We start from the raw sequence: 22,240 nt of genomic DNA, 5'->3' as shown, positions 1-22,240 counted from the left end.
CCCAAAGCTTTTTATCATTCTTGTGCAAGTGTTATAAAATGGCTCAAGAAAACTAATCATAAAAAAAAGTATGCATTTAGTTCACTATGATATGGTCAGCCGACCCTATAATCTCTGTGATTTACTTTTTACGCATGCGTGGATGGAAGCATGTCACTGCCTCCTTGTTCGTAAGTTTCCACCAATCCTGAAAAACAGGATGAAGCCTTCCTTTGCAGCCTCTGTGACAACTTCAGATAAGCTCATTAAAGCTGTCCTGTCTATGCTGACCTTCTAACAGGTCATCACTTTCTAGCATTTTGTTCTTCTGCCACCTTCTCTGAATATCCAGGAGTGAGTTTTACAAAGAGCATTCTGTTGTGTGTTATCGCCCTTTCCCACATTCAAGGCTTCCCTTGACATGTTCTTTCATTCTTAAATCTGGAGTCTTCTTAGGGACATATCTGAAGCTGTCCCCAGGCAGAGAGAATCTGAAATCTAAAACCAAGAAACATTTGCTTTTCATTTTGTTCCTATCTGTACTGCTTGAGGTTTTGTTTTTAAGTCATGAAAATATGCTACTTTTATTTTTAAATGTCAAGAGGGGTTCTCTGAGAATGGGAGGACTGGGCAGTTTTTTTCCCTTCTTTGTACTTACCTGTTTGAAAAAAAAACTGAATAAATGCTATTTAAAAAATAAAACCAGGGTGAGAAAGGTTAAACGGGAAGTTCGAGATTTGCAGATACTGACTGGTATACATAAAATAGATAAACAAGTTTATACTGTACAGCACAGGGAACTATATTCAGTATCTTGTAGTAGCTCATGGTGAAAAAGAATATAAGGGTGAATATTTGTATATTCCTGTATGACTGAAGAATTGTGTTGCACACCAGAAATTGACACAACATTGTAAACTGACTATAACTCAATAAAAAAAATAAATAAAATAAGAAGAGATTTGGATGACAACAGCAATATATATCACACACACCCACCTTTAAAAAAAAAAGAAAAAAGGGAAATTGTGTTGTCTCACTGTCCACGGTAAAACTACTACATTTCGTTATTGAAATCTGTGGCACTAGAAAAATAGACACTCTGCCCCTGAGGAATGAGGGGCATAGATGTTTCCGGTCCTGCCTTCTTCTCAGTCAACCAGGTACCAACTTACTGCGCTGGCTACTTCTTGCTTAGGGATCTAAGGAACAGATTGCCTTCAATATGTCGACGTTTGCAGGTGCATAAGCCCATCTTTACCAAATATAGGATTATACTGCTCTCTGCATTTTGAAGAGTTTTCACAGAACTCAAAGGAAAAAAAATCCAGTTAATACTTCAAAAACTATTATTGCACAGCACTGTGTTGAGGATTACTATGTTAGATTGTTCATGCTTCGTCTTTTCTACACAAATGTTGGCTGATACTAATTAACAAATTCAAGGCAGAAAGCTATCTAAAAGAAAAGCAAGCCAAGAGATATATTTACGACAAAAGCACAATAAGCAAACACAAGGAAAAAAAAATCTTTAAATTCTTTTTCTTTCCTTAGGTTCCAGGCACTGGAATAATCAATTAGACTGTCATCTCAAGTAAAAATACTGAAAACCAAGTGTTAAGTCTGAAAGGGGTGATTGCCTTGGACGTTAGAAGCAGACTTTTACAGCAGTGAGCTTTTGTGTACTTTTGAGTCGTTATAGGCATAAGAATGATGGAGAAAGCCTTCTAGCCAAGACTCCAGCCCTTTCTGATATAATCAAGGCTCCAAGAGAGAATGTCGACTGTTTGGTAGATAGAAACAAATTCCTTCTTCTTGGACGGGCAGGAGGGAGTTACAGAAGCAGTGCCTCCTTCTGTAGACCTCAACGCTGGCAGGAGAAGCTGCAGCTCCTCGTAGAAGACAAGTGGTACAGGTTTCAACAGAAATGGCCCGTGGCTGCATTTCTGCCTTCCCTCGAGAAGGAGACACGCAAAATAATCACAGACGGACAAGCACGGAGCTGGCTGGTCCTGCAGTCACGTGACTGGTCCTGTCAACAAGACCCTAAGACTCCTATGTGAAGCACAGCTGTGAACGGGATGTTCGCCAGAGACTCTGGTCTCCTTGGTAACATTAACATTAAACTAGTTTTGAAATTTCTTACCTTTACAGAGAGTCATGTGGAATTAGGACCATCCATGCAAATGGAGCAACCTTGGGAGAAGTTTAGAAAGGAGAGGACTCAAGTCTCTCTTGGACGGCGCCCTTCCAGGGGGTAGGTCTAAGGCATTTACGTACATCAGCAAATACACTTAAGACCTTTTGAAAGAACAGCCGTGGAGTGGGAGTGGGGTTACCACAGTGAACAGTGGCTGTCTGAGAACAAAGGCGCTACACCTCCCTACCTGCTTGGATGATATTCCAGTAAAGACCTGCTCTCAAAGGAGACGCTCTTGGACATCAAACAGACCACTCAGGCACGGGAAAGCTGTGGGTTTGGAGTCAGCTAAAGCATAACTGCAGTACATCTGTCACAGAGAATGCCACACTTGGGAGCCCTTTAGACTCAGAGCAAGAAAAGACATGTCTCTCAAGAGAAAGGCTTCCCAAATTAAAGCAGTGCATCAGCATTGTGAGACCCATTGAGCAGGTAAAGACAAAGCTGCTTCGCAGCCTGCTAGGAACAAGGGCCCTGATTAAAGGTCACGCCACACCTCAGGTCCCGGTTCCTTCTGCTGGCCCTCCTTTACTATTTATCTCCATGAACTTGTCTGCGATTATTTGTTTCCTTCCTTCCTGCCTGCACTCTCTTTCTTCCTTCCTCCCTTCTTTCCTTCCCTCCCATTATACCCTCTCTTCCTTTCTTTCCTCCCCCACCTCCTTCTTCCCTCCCCCCTCCCCATCCCATCCTCCCCCTCCTTTCCTCCCACCCTCTCCCCCTCCCTTCTCTTTTGTGCACCACGTGCTGTACTCCCAAAGCAGTGTTACACTCAGTCGCCACACTGTTCCCTCCTGGTGGGGATGGCTCTCTGTTGTGGCACCTGCATTCTCACTGGTCCTTTCTGGCATGTGGCCACACCTCTGTGAGACGCCTGCTCTCGCCACGTGGCCCACACAGAGCCCAAGCCTGTGGCCATGGCTTGATTATTAGCCTCCTGCTCTAACTTGAGTCAACTAGCTGGGAAATGCCCGTCTTCATCTGCAAAGTATAATCACTAACTAGGCACCTTTGAGAGTTTCTGGAGCAGTTATTTAGGGAAACTTCTAAGTCGAAAACAAAAAAACAGGAAGACAGGGTGATGATCACATATGTCAGTAAGTCACAGACGTGAAGCCGAAAACACAGGCCCAGTATTAGCTTCTGAAATTTACACTTAACTGCCACGAAGAAAAATTCCAGAAAAAAGGACATATGTCTAAATCTAAACCGAATGTCTTTATGAAAAATGTTCTTTTCAAACATGCGGAGAGCATGTGGATGTAGGATTAAACTGTAGCCAAAGATCTCTAAATTGGATGTAAACAAGTTCTCCTGGTGGTAAATGGTCAAGTATTTGGGATCATCAAATGTGGATATCATCTTCAGAGAGTGACTTGCCTAGAAGGGTAGACTAAATCACTTTCGAATCTTTAAGTTCAGTTTTGCAAACACCCAGATGTATCCATCTGCCACTGTGTGGAAAAGAGCAAGTTGCTCCTGCCATTGTGGCTCTAGACTTAGTTCAGAGTATGAATGGAGTGACCCTCAGAGATGGAGAAGTCACTGCTCCCTGAAGACCAGGCATGCCATTTGTCTGGCCTGTTTTTTAATATTCACTGAAGGTCCACAATGTGTTAAACTTTGTATGGAACAGGCATCAAGACCTCAGTCTTCTAGCCTTGTTTGAAAGATACATACAATGTTCAGAGAAAGTAGCTGATCTGATCAAGGCTCACGGATTCAGCATAATCACAGGCCTGAATTTTAGAGCACAAGGGATCTTGAAGGTCACCGGCCTCGCCTTTAACTCAAATAGGATATTATGGATTCAGGGAAATGAGCCTTGGCCTTGAAGTCTGGCTAACCTGGGATCAAGTCCATGCCCTACTGCCGTGTGCTGTGTGCTGTCCGGCAACTTCCCACCTGCTATAGACCGAATGCTGGTGTCTGCACAAGTCCCCAGGGTGACGGTATTTGGGGATGGGGCCTTTGGGAGGTAATTAGGACATGAGGAATGGTGCCCTCGTGATGAGGTTAGTGCCGTTGTAGGAAGAGACAAAAGAGGCGTGAATCACCTCTTTCTTTGCTACATGAAGATACAGCAAGAAAGCAGCCACTTGCAAACCAGCAAACCAGGGCTCTCCTCTCACCAGAACCCAGCCACATTGGCATCCTGACCTTGGACTTCCAGCCTCCAGAATCGTGAGAAATAGGTGTTTGCTATTTAAGCCACCCAGTCTGAGGGATTTTGTTATGGCAGCCTGAGCGGACTAAGACAACATCCTTTCTGAAACCAAATGTTTCTCATCTACAAAAATGAGAGGTCCCTGTAAAGTTGTTGTGAAGAGTGTTAATATGTGTGAAGAATTTTTCACTGCCTTTCCTCCAGTCCCTGTGGCTATTACTATAGATGAGGAAACTGAGGCTCAGAGAGGTTAAGTGACTTACCCAAGGTCACACAGCTAGTTGCTGTTCCCTACCCCATCCCACCAACGCCCACAGCCCTCACTGTCCAGAACGTCCCTATAGCCCTTAACCAAGCTGTGCTCTTCTTCTCAGCCTGCCTTTTGCCATCATCTACATCAGAGTCAACCTGGCCTTGACCTGCTGATCTTTTCTTACTTGGAAAGCAATCTGTAAAACGAATCCCTACGAACATGCCAGAGAACCATGGTGTGATGGAAAAGTGATGGATCTGAAGTAAGAAAACCTGGGAGCTAGGCTGTCACCACCTTTCTCTGTGGCCCTGGGAAGTCACTTCTCCCATGAGGTTTCAGCTCCTATCAGGGCGCTTCTAATTTTGACACCCTCCCTCACTCTGATGAAAAGTGGTACCTCTCCAGTAGTTTCCATGTGTCACAAACTCCTGGAGCTAGTCAGGCCGTCAGATCAAAGGCAAACATCCCCAATAGTTCCACTTCATGTACCCTGAAAAAGGCCCAGGGATTTTTTTCTTTTTCCTTTTCTACTTTTTTTGGATAGGAAGCTCTTTCTAGCAACTGACAAACCACAATAGAGGAATAGCTGCCTGCACAAACCAGGTGTAAAGATAGTCAAGGGGAGAGAGCCTCAAAGAGTGATATTCCAGTATTTTAGGCTCTGCAAATCAACACAACTCTACCGCAGTTTGTTGTTTTATTCTTTGGCTCCTCATGCACGGCCTGATTGATTCAAACTTATCATTCACCCAAATGTACTTCATTAAATGATCCAGAAGACAGAAAAGGCTGTTAAGTTGAGAGCCAACAAAAGCAAACATGAGAGCAGAGGTGACAACTCCTATCCTGATACTGAAAGAAACAAACCAAAACAGACACCAGAAACTGTACATATGCGTATATGATACTAGATAGAGAAAATGTTCAGATTACATTAGGAAGGCAGAGATAGACTATCTTTTAGAAATATTTGCATGAAGAATGATTGAGATTGTTTCCAAATGTCTAATCTGGGGCTCTGGCAGTCGTTGTAGTTCAGTTTTGGATTCTGGCTCTTGTCACTTAATAGATGGATGCCCTTCACCTCTCTGCATCTAGGACCTCCCGGTATAATGGGAACAGTCATAGTACCTGCTGCACAGAGAGGTTGTGAAGTGACATGCTCCCAGGGAAGTGCTAGGAACAGTGCCTGACACAGAATAAGCAAACAACGCATGTTAGCTGCTGGCAGTGGCAGTAGTAGAATTTGGAAAACCAGCCCGTGTGGAAAAGCTCATGACCTGGTATGTGGAGGGGGCCCAGACTCTGGATCCTCTGCACCAGCTGTGTGGCCTGGGGACAGTGACGGTACGGAGGTCCAGGGGCTGCTGTGAGCCTTCAGTGGGTATGCAAGGTGCTTAGTGCCATGTTCTAAGAACATGCTCAGTCAACATCAGCTGTTAGAAAAAGTCCAGATAAACAGTGCCTTCGTTTTCTTAAAGTGCCTCCTATTTTTCAAAGTAGAAGCAAGCTCACAATTTTCTCATAGCAAGGAGTCAAGGGAGGTTAGAGGATTGAATTGCATTGATTGGTTCATTTCGAGGCACCGTTCTGTCCAGGTCCAGCACAGCGGTGTGCACTCACTGCTGTGACGACGGCCCTGTCAACACCCAGCTCTGCAGGACGATGAGGAGACCCAAGACGTGGCTCTTTTTCCTTGAAAAGGGGTGACTAAACTCCCTATGAAATCCTTACTGATAAGATCACCGAGAGAGGGAGGTCTAGAAGACGCTCTTAAAAAGAGACTAGAGAGCACAGGGAACTATATTCTATTCAATAGCTTGTTCTAACCTTTAATGAAAAAGAATATGAAAACGAATATATGTATGTGTATGCATGACTGGGACACTGTGCTGGATGTCAGAAACTGACACGTTGTAACTGACTACACTTCAATTAAAAAAAAAAAAAAGACTAGTGAGTTACGAAACAAGTGCTTCATTGTTCCAAAGCACTTTGACACACATTAACTCCTCTAACCCTCACGGCCACCCTAGACAAAGGAGGTATTAGCCCCATTTCTCAGAGGAGGAAAGTGGGGTACAGAGAATTGAAGTGATTTGCTCAAAGCTCCTCTATTGGTAAGAGGAGAATCCAGCTCTTTCTTACTCTCTTACTAGTTGGATGCTCAGAACTTTTATACCCATGCGTGGCCCTATGGAATGTTCCTTGCTGGCGTGTACTTGCCATTGTGAGGGCTATTTTATTTTTCCAACTTTTTGGTTACCTTGTTTCTTTTGGCCAGCTGAACTCTAAATTCCACAGCCTTACCTGTTCCATCACATGCAGTATGCGTGTGCACACGTGTATTAACACACACGCACACACCCACACACATGCTGGAAGACAATTGAAGTTGTTTTGCAGCTTTTATTCATTTTAAGTGTACTTTTAGAAGATGAAAGTCTTGGATTGAGGTTGAAGACTTACGTGATTCAGCCAAATTCGAGTGTTCCAGATCACATTTTTTGGACTGAAGCCTGAGAAACAATTCAGTCCCAACAGACGGGGGGAAAACGGGTTTTCACTCTAAATGAACCATGTTGGTTTCGTTTTCTGAAAACATGATTCAATTTCTTTTATAAAAGGAGAGCGAAAGAACTTTTGTCATCTCCAGCTGTCAAACCCGCCTCCTATACTTTTGCCCTGCAGCAAAAGGAAGGGACATCAGGTGACAGACCCCAAATTTCAACTAGTCACACAAATTACAGACCTTCCTGTCATGATATCCTCTTGACTTTGTGCCTCTCCCCTGCAATGAAGAATGAGACACAGTTTAAATCAAAACGACTCTCATGGGCAGTTTTACAAAACAAGTAGAAGGCGCAGCGTCTCCCTCCGCCCCGTCCCCCCGCTTCCGCAGCTTCCCCCGCTGGGCCAGCCTGTTCCCTCTTTCCACGCAGGCAGGAGCTAATAATTAGAAAGACCTTTCCTACCCCACACAGTGATGCTCTGCTTGCCAAAGGCCCTGTTTGCTTTGAAGAAAGAGTTTGACAAAGTAAATATTAACAAAATCAGCCATCATCAGAAGCCAAGTCTCACTTCTAGGGGACACACAGAGAAGTACTTACAAGGAAGGCTTTCTCTGTGGGGCACCACACTGCCCGGCGGTGGGGACCGATCCCAGCACCGTCCTCCCTCTGTCATGAGGCCGGGCATATCTCAGTTTTTTCTCTTAGCCTTTTAACTTCATTGCTAGGACACTTTTCACAGAGTAAATGGATTATTTCATTTACCGTTGAGGAGTCAATTCAGAGACGTGCCCATTTGGGACCTCGGGAAAGTCTTTAAATATTTCTGCTTCTAGCAGTAGGGGAAAGCTTTGTGAAGTCAATAAAGACAAAATTAAAGGCAGGGTCAGTTAGCACTCAGGAAATGTCATTATTTAAAAAAAAATTTTTATTTTGAGGTAGACCACTTACTGGGTAAAACCTAGTCATATCTGTATTACCTGCAGATCTGTTATCTATAAAACTGTGGGGCCTGAGATACTGAACGTGGTGAGAATCAAAACAGGTGCCCTGTGTGTTCCCATTATGCACATGAGCCCCTGGCCTTCGTGCAGCCTGTTAAACAGCTGAATTTGAAACAGTCATGGTGCCGGCCAAACACAAGCCTGAAGGCCTGTCTGTCTTGGGGCTTGCCCATTTACATTGATTTTTTTTTTTAACCCACGTTTTTCATGAAACACAAATATTTGCCATGGCAACCGGGGTGTCACATGACATGTTGCCACATAAACAGCTTGGAAATCTCTTAAGGGGGGGACAGCCCACCAGTGTCGCAAATACTGTGAAAACATCCTGAGGAAGATGTAAGCATTAAAAGATGAAGTCTGGAAAGAACAGGGAACAGTTTACTATGTAGACACAGTAGGATTAACTTCTTCTGTGCCACTCTTCAATTTCTCTTTCTTTCATTCCTTTTTTTTTTTTTCCCAATGGGAGCAGCTGTAAACATGACCACACAGGGTAAGCCCAGAAAAAAAACACTGCCAGCTGTCTCCTTTTATGGGGAAAAGTTTCAATTATCACAAGCCTGTGGCTCATAAACATAAGCAAGCAAGCTACTGAAGAACAGCACCTTTAACCCAGGGGACGCTCCGTAAGGATGCACATGTTGTACTGTGAGGTCCTAATGCTAGAGAATGCACGGTTCCTTTCTCTTCCACATTAAGGATCTACGCAAAATTGGGGCGCTTGCTTTTTTATCCTTTGCTGAAAGATAAAGGAAACCTCACAACAACATACCTTATGCGACACAAATTTGGATATAAAACAGTAAGACTTTTATTCTGGACGCCTGGGCCCTTGACCAGGTCGCAGTATAGACTGACCCATTTAGTTCGTCTCAAAATAATGCAACCGGACTGAATTTTTTGGATCCTACAGATATTGTTATGGTAGAGTTTACTTGCATAACTACTTCCCCATTTAAAATCAAATGCATTCCAGCAGCATAAATAATAATAAATAGTATTTACTTCTATGTGAAAGGTACAACTCTATACTATGTGCGTATTACCAAAGATCTCACTGAATATATTGTAAATCAGAACAAATTTCGTTCATTAGTTAGGAATGTGAATACCTTTGGTCTCTGTTTCTTGGGAGAGAGATTCTTCATTTCCACTGGAATCGACTGTGATCTCTGGCGAGAGGCTGTGGATGGAGGTGGTGCAATGTTACCTCTTCCAGAAAGAGAGGCTGATTCATTGGTGATGCTACTGGGTTTGCACCTTGAAAGTCAGATGGCTCTGTCACCCAGTCACTGTTCCCTGCCAGTCATTCTTGTATCAATTCAATGAAACGTTTGTGATCATTGACTTCAAAAGGAAAGCAAAAAGCTTGGAGGGGCAACAATTCCATCAAAACATAAGGTTAGGTTGCCTTATTCAAACTTCCTATATGAAAAAGCAAATTTTTTTCCTTTCTATTTTTATTTTTTGAACCAACATGGACACATTATTATCAACCAAAGTCCACAATTTACATTAGGGTTCACTCTTGATGCTGTACATTCTATGGACTTTGACAAATGCATAATGACATGTAGCTAGCACTAATAATATCATACAGAATAATTTCATTGCCCTAAAAATCCCTTGTGCTCCATCTGTTCATCCCTCCCTCCCTCCCTCTCCCCAAACCCCTGGAAACCACAATCTTTTTATTGCTTCTGTAGCTGTGCCTTTTCTGGCATGTTGTTTGGTTGGAGTCGTACAGTTTGTAGCCTCAAAAAGGCAAATTTTAAAAGCAAGAACATTCGTGAGTAATCTTTGTCTTATAAAATGTTCTCCTGTAAGATTTCTTTAAAAAAAAAAGTTTGAGGGGGGAGGTAATTGGATTTATTTATTTATTTTCATGGGTGTCCTGGGGATTGAACCCAGGGCCTCCTACATGCTGAGCACGCTCTCTACCACCAGAGCTATACTCTCCCCACCAAGATTTCTTTAAACAGCTGTATTCACAAGTTCATTTAAAAGGTAAATAAATAGAACTATATAAAATGGACTATTCTATCGTGTAATTTAAAAACGTGATTCTAAAGAATTTAAATGGCTTAGGGTTAAAAAAATGAAAAACACAAGTAAATATTATTTTTGAAATTATTTAAACCTATAAGCAACAACTTTTGGAGGGCGGTAAGCTTACATGCTAGACAATGCCTGGAAGAGAAATCGCATGTCTCCTGTCACTGGCAGCAAGCTCAACTGCCTTTTACAACAGCTGAAATGCCACATTCTCAGGAGAGAAAAATCCTTACGCTACTCTTTCCAAGAACGAGAACAAATAATTTAAATAGTTAACTGAGTCAAAAAAGTGAGGCTTCTTTCAACTCACTTCCTTAGTCCACACCCCTTTTCTATCAGTTTTATAACAACAATCTTCGAAAAAACTGATATCCATCAAAGACAGCACATCAGTATACAATTCAGAATTGCACTTTGAGGACTCAGATCTCTCACGCTGCCTCAAGGGGGCTACAAGGAGTATCTTCAGCCATCTCTTAAAAAGCAGCAGGAATGCCAAAGTCTTAGCGCTAAAAGTCACCGCCGCAAAAGGCAGTTCTTGGTTGCATCGGACCAATCCAGTTTCATCACCTTTGTGGTTTCAGTGATCCTCCTGGACTGTTACACCGCGCACCACCTTCCTCAAGCGTGGCAGTTGGCTGTCCAGTCAGCCGTGGGTTCTGCATCCGCAGATTCAACCAATTTCTATACGCGGTTGGTTGAATCTGCAAATGTGCAACTCGCGGATACAGAGGGTCAACTGTAAGTCACCGTTTTATATAAGGGACTTGAGCACCTGCGGATTTTGGTATCCGCCGAGGGTCCTGGAACCAATCCCTCGCAGAGAATGAGGGACGACTGTAGTGTGTGGAGATTCCATTCGAAGAGCCTGCAAGTTTTTGCCTTGACTTCCGTGTTCTCCTATCCCATTATTCACTTGGACTTCGCTCTCCAGCTTCTGAAGATCAGTTCATACCATACACCCAGGCTACTGTGAGTTCATATATTCACCAGTTTTTCCTATTATCTGCAAGCTGAGTACACGTTTTGTTTAACTTTCAGTTCCCTGCAGACAAGTGAGATTTATGGTTAAATTCCCATGATGAAACAAAATAGCAGCTGAGATGTGGGCATGATTTTTAAGGGAATTCATTAAAATTTCAATGAAATTTGGTAGGATAAAGATCTAAAAGATTTATAATTTCACATGGATAAGCTACAGTTAGTGGTATCTATAAAAAATTTTTTAAAAAAATTTTTCTTAGTTACCTGCAGAAATTCTAGCACTAAATTCATTATTTCATGTAGCCTTGGATTTTATGGGACATGTGCATTTGAAGAATGTGCCTGCGTTCTAAGGCACTGCCTGTATTGTGACTCAGTTTCCCTTCTGGGAAAATCTGTATGATAAATTTTGCCAGTATCAATGTCAGGGGAAAAAAAAAATCCTGTCTTTATGGAGAAACTTGTGTGCTTTTTGGTAGTTACTGATACGTGTCTACCCAAAGCCATCCTCCTTTCTTCCTTGCTAATTTTAGAACCCTAATTTTTTCAAGGTAATAAGATCCCCAGCTCCCAGGGTTTCCAGATTTAGCTAACATTTTTTAAAAAGGGCACACAGTTAAATTTAAACTTTAGATAAACAAGTATACTTTAGTATAAGTATGTCCCAGTTATTAAGTATATTTAATAGCCAACAGAGAACAGAATTTCATAAATGGTTTGGACCAAGCATAATTTATCATACTAAGTATTTACTACAAGTATGTCTCCAATCCTAGTCCTAACCCAGTCTGATCCCTGGACATTCATTTTGTCAGCCTTTCTTGTACCTAACAGTGACCACGTGACCAGTGAGATGTGAAGGGAAGTCCATCCAGGGGCTTCTGGGAAGAGATTGGAACCACTGTTTCCGCCTCTTCCTGCCTGGAATGGTAAGTTAATGCCCAAATCTGCGGGAGTCACCTTAGGACTGTGAGGTGGCAAGCATGAGAGTAAAATCAAACATGCTAAAGAAAGTAAAGCAGAAAGCGAGTCGTTACAACCCTGTGTATCAGCACCACCAGCCCTAGGCGCCCTACTTCCTGATTTCTTATGAGACAGATGAACTCCTCATTGCTTAAGCCACTGGAAGTTAGGGTTTCTGATATTTGCAGTCACGTGCATCCCTGACTTGTACCCCTCCCTCCCTCTCCTTCTCTCCATTCCATGCTTCGTCTTTTTGCATGTGCTAGGGCCTCAGGAACAATGTTCGATAGTTCTTGATTACTGATCACTGATTCTCTCTGCTAGTAATTGATCTCTCCAGATTTTCTGTTTCTTCATGATTTAGACTTGGTAGGTTTATGTTTCTAGGAATTCATCCATTTCTTCTAGGTTGTCTAATTTTTTGGCATGTAATTGTTCCTAATGGTTTCTTATTATCTTTAGTATTTCTGTGGTATCAGTTGTAATGTCTCCTTTCATTTCTGATTTTATTTATTTGAATTTTCTCTCTCTTGTCTAGCCAGAGGTTTGTCAATTTATTTTTTTTAAAAAAAGACTTAATTTAATTGATATTTTCTCTTTTCTTTATAGTCTCTGCTTTATTTATTTCTACTATGATCTTTTTTATTTCCTTCATTGTAACTTTGGGCTTAGTTTGTTCTGAGTGTACAGTGAGGTCGTTTATTTCACATTTTTCTGTTTTCTTAATGTTGATGTTCATCACTATAAACTTCTTTCTTAGGACTCCTTTTGTTGTGTCCTTAAGCTTTAGTGTGTTGTGTTTTCATTTGTCTCAAGATCATTTTTATTTCTTCTTTTACCTGTTGCCTGTTCTGGAGCATGTTGTTTAATCTGCACATATTTGTGAATTTTCCGCTTTTTCTCTTGTAGTTGATTTCTAGTTTCCTACCACTGTGGTTGGGAAAGAAGCTTGGTATGTTTTTAATCGTCTTAAATTTATTAAGACTTATTTTAGTTTGTATTTCCCTAGTGACTAATAATGTTAAGTGTGCTTTCATGTATCTATTTACCATCCATATATCTTCTTTGTTCAAATTTTTGTTCAAATCTTTTGTACATTATGTTATTGGATTGCTTGTTTTCTTGTTGAATTTTGTGAGTTTTTTATATATTCTAGATAAAAATTCTTTATCAAATGTGTGTTTTGAAATATTAACTTCCAATCTGTAGCTTTTCTTTTCATTTTCTTAACACTATTTTTCAAAGAGTAGAAGTTATAAGTTTGATGAATTCCAGTATATTAATTGTTTTACTCTTATGGATTATGGTTTTAGTGTGGTATTCAATAAATCTTTGCCTAGTCCCAGGAAAGAAAGATTTTCCCCTTTTCTTCTAAAAGTTTAAAGAAATTGGGAAACCTAGACTTTCTCAACTACATAATCACTGAAAAGCTTATTCCTAATTTAATTGCCTTTCCCCAGACATAGTATTTCACAAATATACTTTGGGAGCAAGTCAGTAGTGAAGTCTCTGTACCCAAAAGAAAGTGGTACAAATGTATTATAAATATTAAATTCCACATTTACTTACACTATTCTCAATTACCTCTTTATGTAGCTAGATAATACTCTCATGGACTCTTGGAGACCAAAAGGAATTTTGATGTGTTTTTTTCCCATTTACACACCTCCCTCTGCAGTGACTACCTGGCATCTGCCTTCACACTCTGAAATGACAATAGTGCTACTTGCTTATAACATTTATGTTTTTATTTTCTGATTATAAAAATCCAGAAAAGCCCAGAGAATTTAAATAAGGAAATAAAACTTAGAAAGTCCAGAGAAGTTAAATAAGAAAATAAAACCACTTAAAGCTTGGGGGAAAAAAGTCTTACTCTCGTAGGCTTTACAATTACTTCTATGTCCATTTTGAATAAATGTTTGTGTACGGTGTAAGGAAAGAGTCAAGGGTCTCTATACGGCTGTCTTTAATTGTTCCAGCACCATTTGTTGAAAAGACTGTTCTTTCTCCATTGAATTGCCTTTGCACCTTTGTCAAAAAAAATCAATGTATGTGCATGAACTCTGTTCCTTTCCACTGACCTCTTTTTATCCTTTCACCAATACCATGCTGTCTGGATAACTACAGCTTTATACTAACTCAGCAAACATTAATCCTCCAATGTTGTTTTTCTGTTTCACAATTGTTTGGCTATGGTACTATCTTGGCCTTTCCATACAAATTTTAGAATTGGCTTGTCAGTTTCTACCAAAAAAATCTACTGATCTTGATTTGGACTGCATTGAATTTGTAGACAATTCTGGGAGAATTAACATCGTAACAATATTGAGTCTTCTAACCCATGACCATGGCTTACCTTTCCATTTAGTTAGGTCCTCTTTGAATTTTTTTCATTAGCACTTTGGAGTTTTCAGCATATAGATCTTACACATATTTTTTAGTATTACAACTAAGTATTTTTGGGTTTTGGTGTTATTTCAAATTCAAAAAATTTAATTTCCAATTGTTCATTTCTGGTATATAGAAATTCAATTAATTTTTGTATATCAACCTTGTATCCTAAATCCATACTAACCTCCCTTATTCATTTTAGTGGGTTTTTTTTTTTTTTTTGTAGTGTCTTTTGATTTTCCATAGTAATCACATTGTTTACAAGGAGATGGTTTTATTTCTTCCTTTCCATCTGCATGCCTCCATTTGTTTTTCGTACCTCATTGCGTTAGCTGGGACTTGCAGTACAATGTTGAATGTATGTGGTGAGAGGGGACATCCTTGCCTTATTCCCGATCTTAGGGAGAAAGCAGTTGCTGTTTCCCCATTAAATAAGATGTAAGCTGTACATACCCTATATCAGGCTGAGGAAGTTCCTTCTATTCCTCGTTTTCTTAGGTCTTTTAATTCAAATAGATGTTGAATTTTATTTTATTTTTATTTATTGTGATGGTCATAATGTTTTTTCCCCTTCAGTCTGTTGATACGATGACTTATACTGATTTTTAAATGTTGAAGCGATCTGCATTCCTAGGGTAAACCCTACATGGCCATGACGCGTTATGCTTCTTTTATATTATTGCAGGATTCAGTTGGCTAACATTTTGTGGAGGATTTTTGTACCTGTTTTCATGAAGGGTATTAGGCTGTGGTCTTCTTGTCTCCTAATGTCTCTGTCTGGTTGTGTTATCTGTGGTATCAGGGTGATGCTGGCTTCATAAACTGATCTGAGGAGTGTTTCCTCCTCGTCTATTTTATGGAAGAATTTATGTAAAATTGGTAACGTTTCTTTCTTGTTTAGTAGAATTCACCAGGGATGCCATCTGAGGCTAATGTTTTCTTTCTTAGGTTTTCAAATACATATGCAATTTCCTTCACAGCTACAGGACTAATCAGGATATATATTTCTTTTTGAGTGAGCTTATGTAATATCTGACTTTTGAGGAATTTGTCCATTTATCTCAGTTGTCCAATTTGTTGGCATAAAGCTATTTGTAATGTTCCCATACCATCCTTGCCTTAAATGTCTGTACAATTTATACTGATGTATTCTCTTTCATTGCTGATATTAGTAATTTGTGCCTTCTTTTTATCTCTGTTAGTCTTTTGTTAGGCTAGAGGTTCATCAATTTTGTTGATTTTCACCAAGATACAGAATTGGTTTCATTGAATTTCTCTAGTTTTTTCTATTTTAAATTCCATTGGCTTTTACTTTTATTTCTATTATTTCCTTCCTTCAGCTTGCTTTGCATACAATTTGCTTTTCTTTTTCTAATTTCTTAAGCAGGAGCTTAGATAATTAGATCTTTCTTCTTTTTTAATATAGGCATTTTACTGCTATAAATTTCCCTGTAAACACTAGTTTAGCTGCATCCTATAAATATTGACATGTGTTATTATTTTCATTACATTCAAAAGATTTAAAAATATCCCTGTGACTTCTTTGACTCATGGGTTATTTAGTAGAAATATGTTCTTTGATTTGCAAATATTTGAAAGATTTTCCAGATATTTTTCTCTAATTGGTTTCTAGTTTAATGCTGTTATGGTCAGAGAACATATTTTGTATAATTTCAGTTTTTTTTTTTAAGTTTGTTCAGTTTTGTTTTCTGGTTAGAATATGATCTATTTAGGTGAATAGTCCATGTGCATTTGAAATGAATGAGTGTTCTGCTGTTGCGTTTTAATGTTCTATCAATGTGTTAAAATTGGTTGATAGTGTTGTTCAGATTTTCTGAATCGTTACTGATTTGGTTTTTGTTTGTTTGTTTACTAGTTCTATCAGTTATTGCGAGGAGAGCATTGAAATCTCCAGCTAAAATTGTGGATGTGCCTAGTCTTTAAATTTTATTAACTTTTGCTTCGTGTATTTTGGATCAGTATTTTTAGGAGCATACACAGCTAGGGTTGTTGTCTTCTTGCTGAATTAGCTCTTTTATCAATGACATCCCTCTTGATCCTTGCTAATGTGTCTTACTTGTCTTGCAGTAATAGTGCCATCCAGCTTTATTTGGTTACTTTTTGCATGTTTTTCCTGTCTTTCTTCTTTTTATTAATTTTAAGTTTATATTTAACTGATACTTTTTCCTATCATTTATTTTGGACCTTTTTTTTTTTTTTTAAAAAAAAAAACAAACATAAATTTGGAGTTATTTTAGATTTACAGAAAAGTTGCTGTATACTTTTGTTCAATTTCCCCTGATGTTGACATCTTTCATTACCTTGGTACATTGGTCAAAATTTTAAAAAACCATCATTGGTTTATTACTATTAAATAAATTCCCGTCTTCATTCAGATTTCACTAGTTTTTACATCGTCCTTTCACTGTTCCAGGACGTGGTCAGGATATCACATTGTATTTAGTCATCATGTCTCATTAGTCTCTTCTGGTCTGTGACAGTTTCTCAGACTTAACTTGTCTTTCATGACCTTAACAGTTTTGAGGAGTAATGGTCAGGTGTTTTGTAGAATGTCCTCAGTTTGGGTTTGTCTGATTTTTTTTCATGATTAGGCTGGAGTTATGGATTTTTAGGCAGAATAGCACAGAGGTAAATTTTCCCCCTCATCACATTATGTCAGGGGACATAAAATATCAACATAATTCATCATTGGTCTAGCCATTTGGCTAAGGTAGGGTTTTCCAGGCTTCTCCACTGTAAATTTTCTATTTTTCCCCCTTCCGTACTTTATATTTGGATATGAATCATTAAGGCCAGCCCAATTTTCAAGGGAGGGAAAATGAAGCTCCACCTCCCGGAAGGAGGAGGAACTACTTATATTATTTGGAATTCTTCTGTAAGAAAGATTTGTCACTTCTCCCTCTCCTTCTATTTTGATTTCTCTATATCTCTATATTTTAAATGAGTTTCTTGTAGACCACATATAGTTGAGTCTTGCTTATTTATCCAGTCTGACAATCTGTGTCTTTTAATTGATGTGTTTAGACCGTTCACACTTAATGTACAAACAGTCCTCACTTTATACTGCTCCAGTATGCACAGATTTGTTCCAACAGTTTAGCTAAATAATACCAGGCCCTCAAGAGTGTGGTTAAAATTTCAGTTATTATGGCATATTAGCTGTCATTAATGGCATAAAGCACAAACATTGCTGCTAGGTCCTTCTTCCATAAATCACTATGTAAGTGACAGGTGTATATCATGGTCAGTGACCAATCATGTCACTTCTTTCAAAATCTGTCAGTGATTGGCCACTGTGTATCTTTTTTTGACTTACACATAGACTATAAGGAATGTAGTGGCATTGCCTTCTTATCTCTCAGTGGTAAATTCACATGATTTTTTACAAAAATGGATAATTGAAAGACAGAATTGATTAACAAAGTTTAAAGTGTCGAAAAACCCCTCAAAACTGATAGAGCTGAAAGTGAAATTAGTCCATTGTAAGTAGAACTATAAAAGAAATAACTGACCGTGGGAATGTTGAGATTGCCACCACTTAACAAGATGCTAGTAATGCAGCCAGCTGAACTTTAAGATTAACTAACTGATGAAAAATGAGGAAAGTGTTTGTGACGAAGGATGAACATGTTCCAGAGGACATGATGCCAGAAAAAAAAAAATTCACATTAAAGAAAGTCAGAAGCATTTCATAATATTGAAAGAATAAGGGATAAAATGTTGGAAGTTGGGCATATAGTAGGTGTACAAATATACTAATTGATTTTTATTGTATTTGGCTCTCATAATTACTGGAATGCATTAAAATTTAATACTTAAAGTTAAGAGTTTGCAAAATGTGATCCTTAGACCAAATCTGGCCTGCAGCCTGTTTTTCTATGGTTCTCAAGCTAAGGAATGGTTTTTATGTTTTTTAAGGGTTGCAAAAAGAAAACAAAACAAAATAAAACACAAAGAATATGTTATAGAGACTATATGTGGTATGCAGAGCTTATAATATTTCTATTTGGCCTTTTACAGAAAAAAGTTTGCTCACTCCTGCTTAAAACTGATTCTTACTTCTTGGTGCACTTCCTGCTTTTTGGTGAAAAATAATTTCCTTCTGTAAAGGAGTGAATTAAAAATATGTGTGCTATGAAGAAAAAAATGACAAAACTAAAAAATAAAAGGGATTAGGCAAATTTATAATCATAGTTTGAAACTTTAACACACCTCTCTTAGCAATTGATGGACTAAATGGATAAAAAATTAATAATTAGAGATATAAATTTGAATAACGAGATTAAGTTGACTTAAATGAATATATTCATAGCAGTGCACCTAACAAATGCTGAATATGTGTTCATCTAAGTTGATCGTGTGCTAGGGCCAAAAAGCAAGTCAGGTTTTGAATAATTGTTAAATTTTTTTTAATTGAAGTACCGTCAATTATAACGTGTCAGTTTCTGGTGTGCAGCACAGTGTCTCAGTCATGCAGATACATACATATATTTGTTTTCATATTCTTTTTCATTAAAGGTTATTACAAGATATTGAACATAGTTCCCTGTGCTGTATAGCAGAAACTTTTTAAAAAATCTATTTTTATATATAGTGGCTAACATTTGTAAATCTCAGACTCCCAAATTTATCCCTTCCAATGATAAGACTGTTTACTATGTCTCAAATAATCTGTGCTCTGAACAATGGAACTAGGCTGGAAAATAACAAAAAGATAACCAGAAAGTACTCAAACTTATATACTTCTGAATATTCCATGGGTCAAAGAAGAAATCACAGTGGAAAATAGAAAATATTCTTAAGTAAATGATAATGAAAATATGACATAATACACTTAAGGGATTTGGCTAAAATAGTGCCTTGTGTGAAATTTATTACCTTCCACTTATATATCAGAAACAAATAACAGTTGAAAATTAATGAGCTAAATATGTATACCAATAAGCTTAAAAACAGGAAAATTAAACCCCCAAAAAAGTAAAAACAGGCAAGAAATGATAAAAGTAAGAGCAGTTGTCAATAAAATAGAAAAAAAAAATCCAGTAGAAAGAATCAATAAGGTCAAAATTTGGTTCTTTGAAAATAATAGTAAAATTGATAAACTCCTAGAGAGACTGATCAAGAAAAAAGAGAAAGATGGGAATAACCAGCATCAGGAATGAAAAAGTACGTCACCATAGATTTTACAGACGTTACAAAAATAATTAGAAGATGTCGTAAACAACTTTATTCTAATAAATTTGAAGGTTTAAATAAAATGGACAAATTTCTTGGGCAAAGTTAACTTACTAAACTGACACAGACAAGAGAGATAATCAAAGTAGTCCTTGCGTATTAAAGGAATTAAGCCACAACCACAAACCTACTACCAAAGAAAACTACAGATTCAAATGGTTTCCCTGGCAAATTCTTCCAAATGTATTTCTTTGAGAAAGAAATAATAGCAGTTTTATCCAAACTCTTCCAAAGAATATAAAAAGAGCGCGTACTCACTCGCTGCGGCAAGAATCACCTTGATACTAAAACCTAAGGAAAACATGATAAGAAAGGAAAAATGGAGGACAGTTTCACACATGAATAACATTAGGAAACAAAATAGTAGCAAATGAAATCCAGCAATACATAAACAGGATGATGTAGCATAGCTAATCTGGCTTATTCTTCAAATGCATAGGGAATTAATAGGGGTCTCAGAGGGAACCAGCTAAATCAGATTTAAATAAGAACCAGAGTTTCATAACATAGTACCTAAAATGTCAGAGTTCCTATTGAAAATCACTCGCCAAGAACCAGGAAGATACTAAACTGAATGAAAAAAGCAAAGCAGTAGACAACAACATTGAGATGATGGAGATCTTAGAATTACTTGACAAAAATTTTAAAGGTGCCATCATCATAAAAATGCTCCATAAGCAATTAAAAAACCACTTGAAACAAATGAAAAAATATAAATTCTCAGCAAAGAAACAGAACATATGAAGAGGAACCAAATTGATTTTTTTATTATATTAAAATATGCATATTACCATCTTAACCATTTTTAAGTGCATATTTCTTAACAAATTGAAATTTTGGAACAGAAAAATACAGTCATCTAAGTACAGAATTTAGCAGGTGGCTCAACAACAGAATGAAGGGTTAGGGGCATCAGTGAACTAGAGGATAGAAAAATAGAAATTACCCAATCTGAATAGCAGAGAGAAAGTAGGCCGGGAGAAGAATGAACAGAGCCTCAAGGACCTGTGGGGTTGTAACAAAAGGTCTGACATTTGTATCACAGTAGCCCAGAAGGAGAGGCAACAGAGCAAAGCTGAAAAAAAGTACTCAAATCATGGCTGAAAGCTTCCAAATTTAACAGATCGTGTAAACCAACAGATTCAAGATGAGCCAAACCCAAACAGGATAAAACCAAAGAAATCCACACTAAGAAACAGTCAGAGTTCTAAAGACAAAAGAAAAAAAAATCTTGAAAATATTAGGAGAAAAACACCACCTTATCTACAATTTTCAGATGACAGTGAACTCTCATCAGAAACCATGGAGAAGAAAAGAAAGGAGCACAATGTTTTGTTTTGTTTTTTTAAGTGCTGAAAGAAAAGCACTGTCAACCCAGAATCCTGTTTAGTGAAGATATCCTTTAGAAATAAAGGGGAAATCAAGACATTCTAAGATGAAGAAAAAGGAAGATAATTTGTCACTAGTGCACTGACCCTAAACAATGGCTAAAGGAAATTCTCTAAATAGAAAGAAAACAATAAAAGAAGGGTGGAGGGTGGGAAGGGATAGACTGGGATTTCAAAATTGTAGAATAGATAAACAAGATTACACTGTATAGCACAGGGAAATATACACAAAATGTTATGATAACTCAGAGAAAAAAATGTGACAATGAGTGTGTATATGTCCATGAATGACTGAAAAATTGTGCTGAACACTGGAATTTGACACAACATTGTAAAATGATTATAAATCAATAAAAAATGTTAAAAAATAAATAAATAAATGTTAAGATGGGGCCATTGTTGGCCAAGGCATCTGGAACTCAAAAAAAAAAAAAAAAAAAAAAAGAAGGAATCTTGAAACATCAGAAAAGAAAAAGAACACAGTAAGCAAAAACATGGGTAAAAACAATAGATTTCTCTTTCTCTCTTAAGTTTTCTAAATTATATTACATGGTTGAAACAAAAATTATAACACCATCGGATGTGGTTCTAAGTGGACGTAGAGGAAATAAACATGCAACTACCATGAGATCCGGCAGTTATGCTCCTGGGCATTTATCCTAAAGAAATGAAATGTGTCCATACAAAATACACCTGTTCATACAAAAACCTGTACACAAATGTTTATAGTAACTGTATTCATAGTAGCCCCAAACTGGAAACAAGCCATACGTCCTTCAACAGGTGAATGGTTTAACTGCGGTACACACGCACCACGGAATACCAGTCAGGAATAAAAGGAATCAACCACTGATATAAGCAACAACCTGGATGAATCTCTAGAGAATTATGCTGAGTGAAAAAAGCCCATCTCAAAAGGTGACACACTGTGTGAGTCCACTTACCTAACATACTTGAAATGAGAAAACTATAGAAAAGGAGAAAAGATTAGTGATCGCTAAGGTATAAAGGGGTGTGGGGTGGGAGGGAAAGGGGTATAAAAGCACAATGTGAGGAATCCTTGTGGTGGAGGAAATGTTCTGTATCT

General features: G+C 38.3%; 1 protein-coding gene across 1 annotated transcript in view; it reads right to left on the bottom strand.

Annotated features, from left to right (window-relative positions):
• Positions 1-22,240, bottom strand: part of LOC105093284 (IQ domain-containing protein H) — a 121,140-nt gene that overhangs the window by 90,211 nt on the left and 8,689 nt on the right. The window contains exon 4 of the mRNA XM_064486353.1: positions 7,352-7,390. Coding sequence (XP_064342423.1) covers positions 7,352-7,390 — 39 coding nt within the window. The remainder of the gene's footprint in view (positions 1-7,351; positions 7,391-22,240) is intronic.

Source organism: Camelus dromedarius, chromosome 5, assembly GCF_036321535.1.
Source record: "Camelus dromedarius isolate mCamDro1 chromosome 5, mCamDro1.pat, whole genome shotgun sequence".
NCBI classification, from domain to species: Eukaryota; Metazoa; Chordata; class Mammalia; order Artiodactyla; family Camelidae; genus Camelus; species Camelus dromedarius.
Note: the sequence above shows the minus strand (reverse complement) of the source record. Positions and strands in the feature narration are given on the sequence as shown.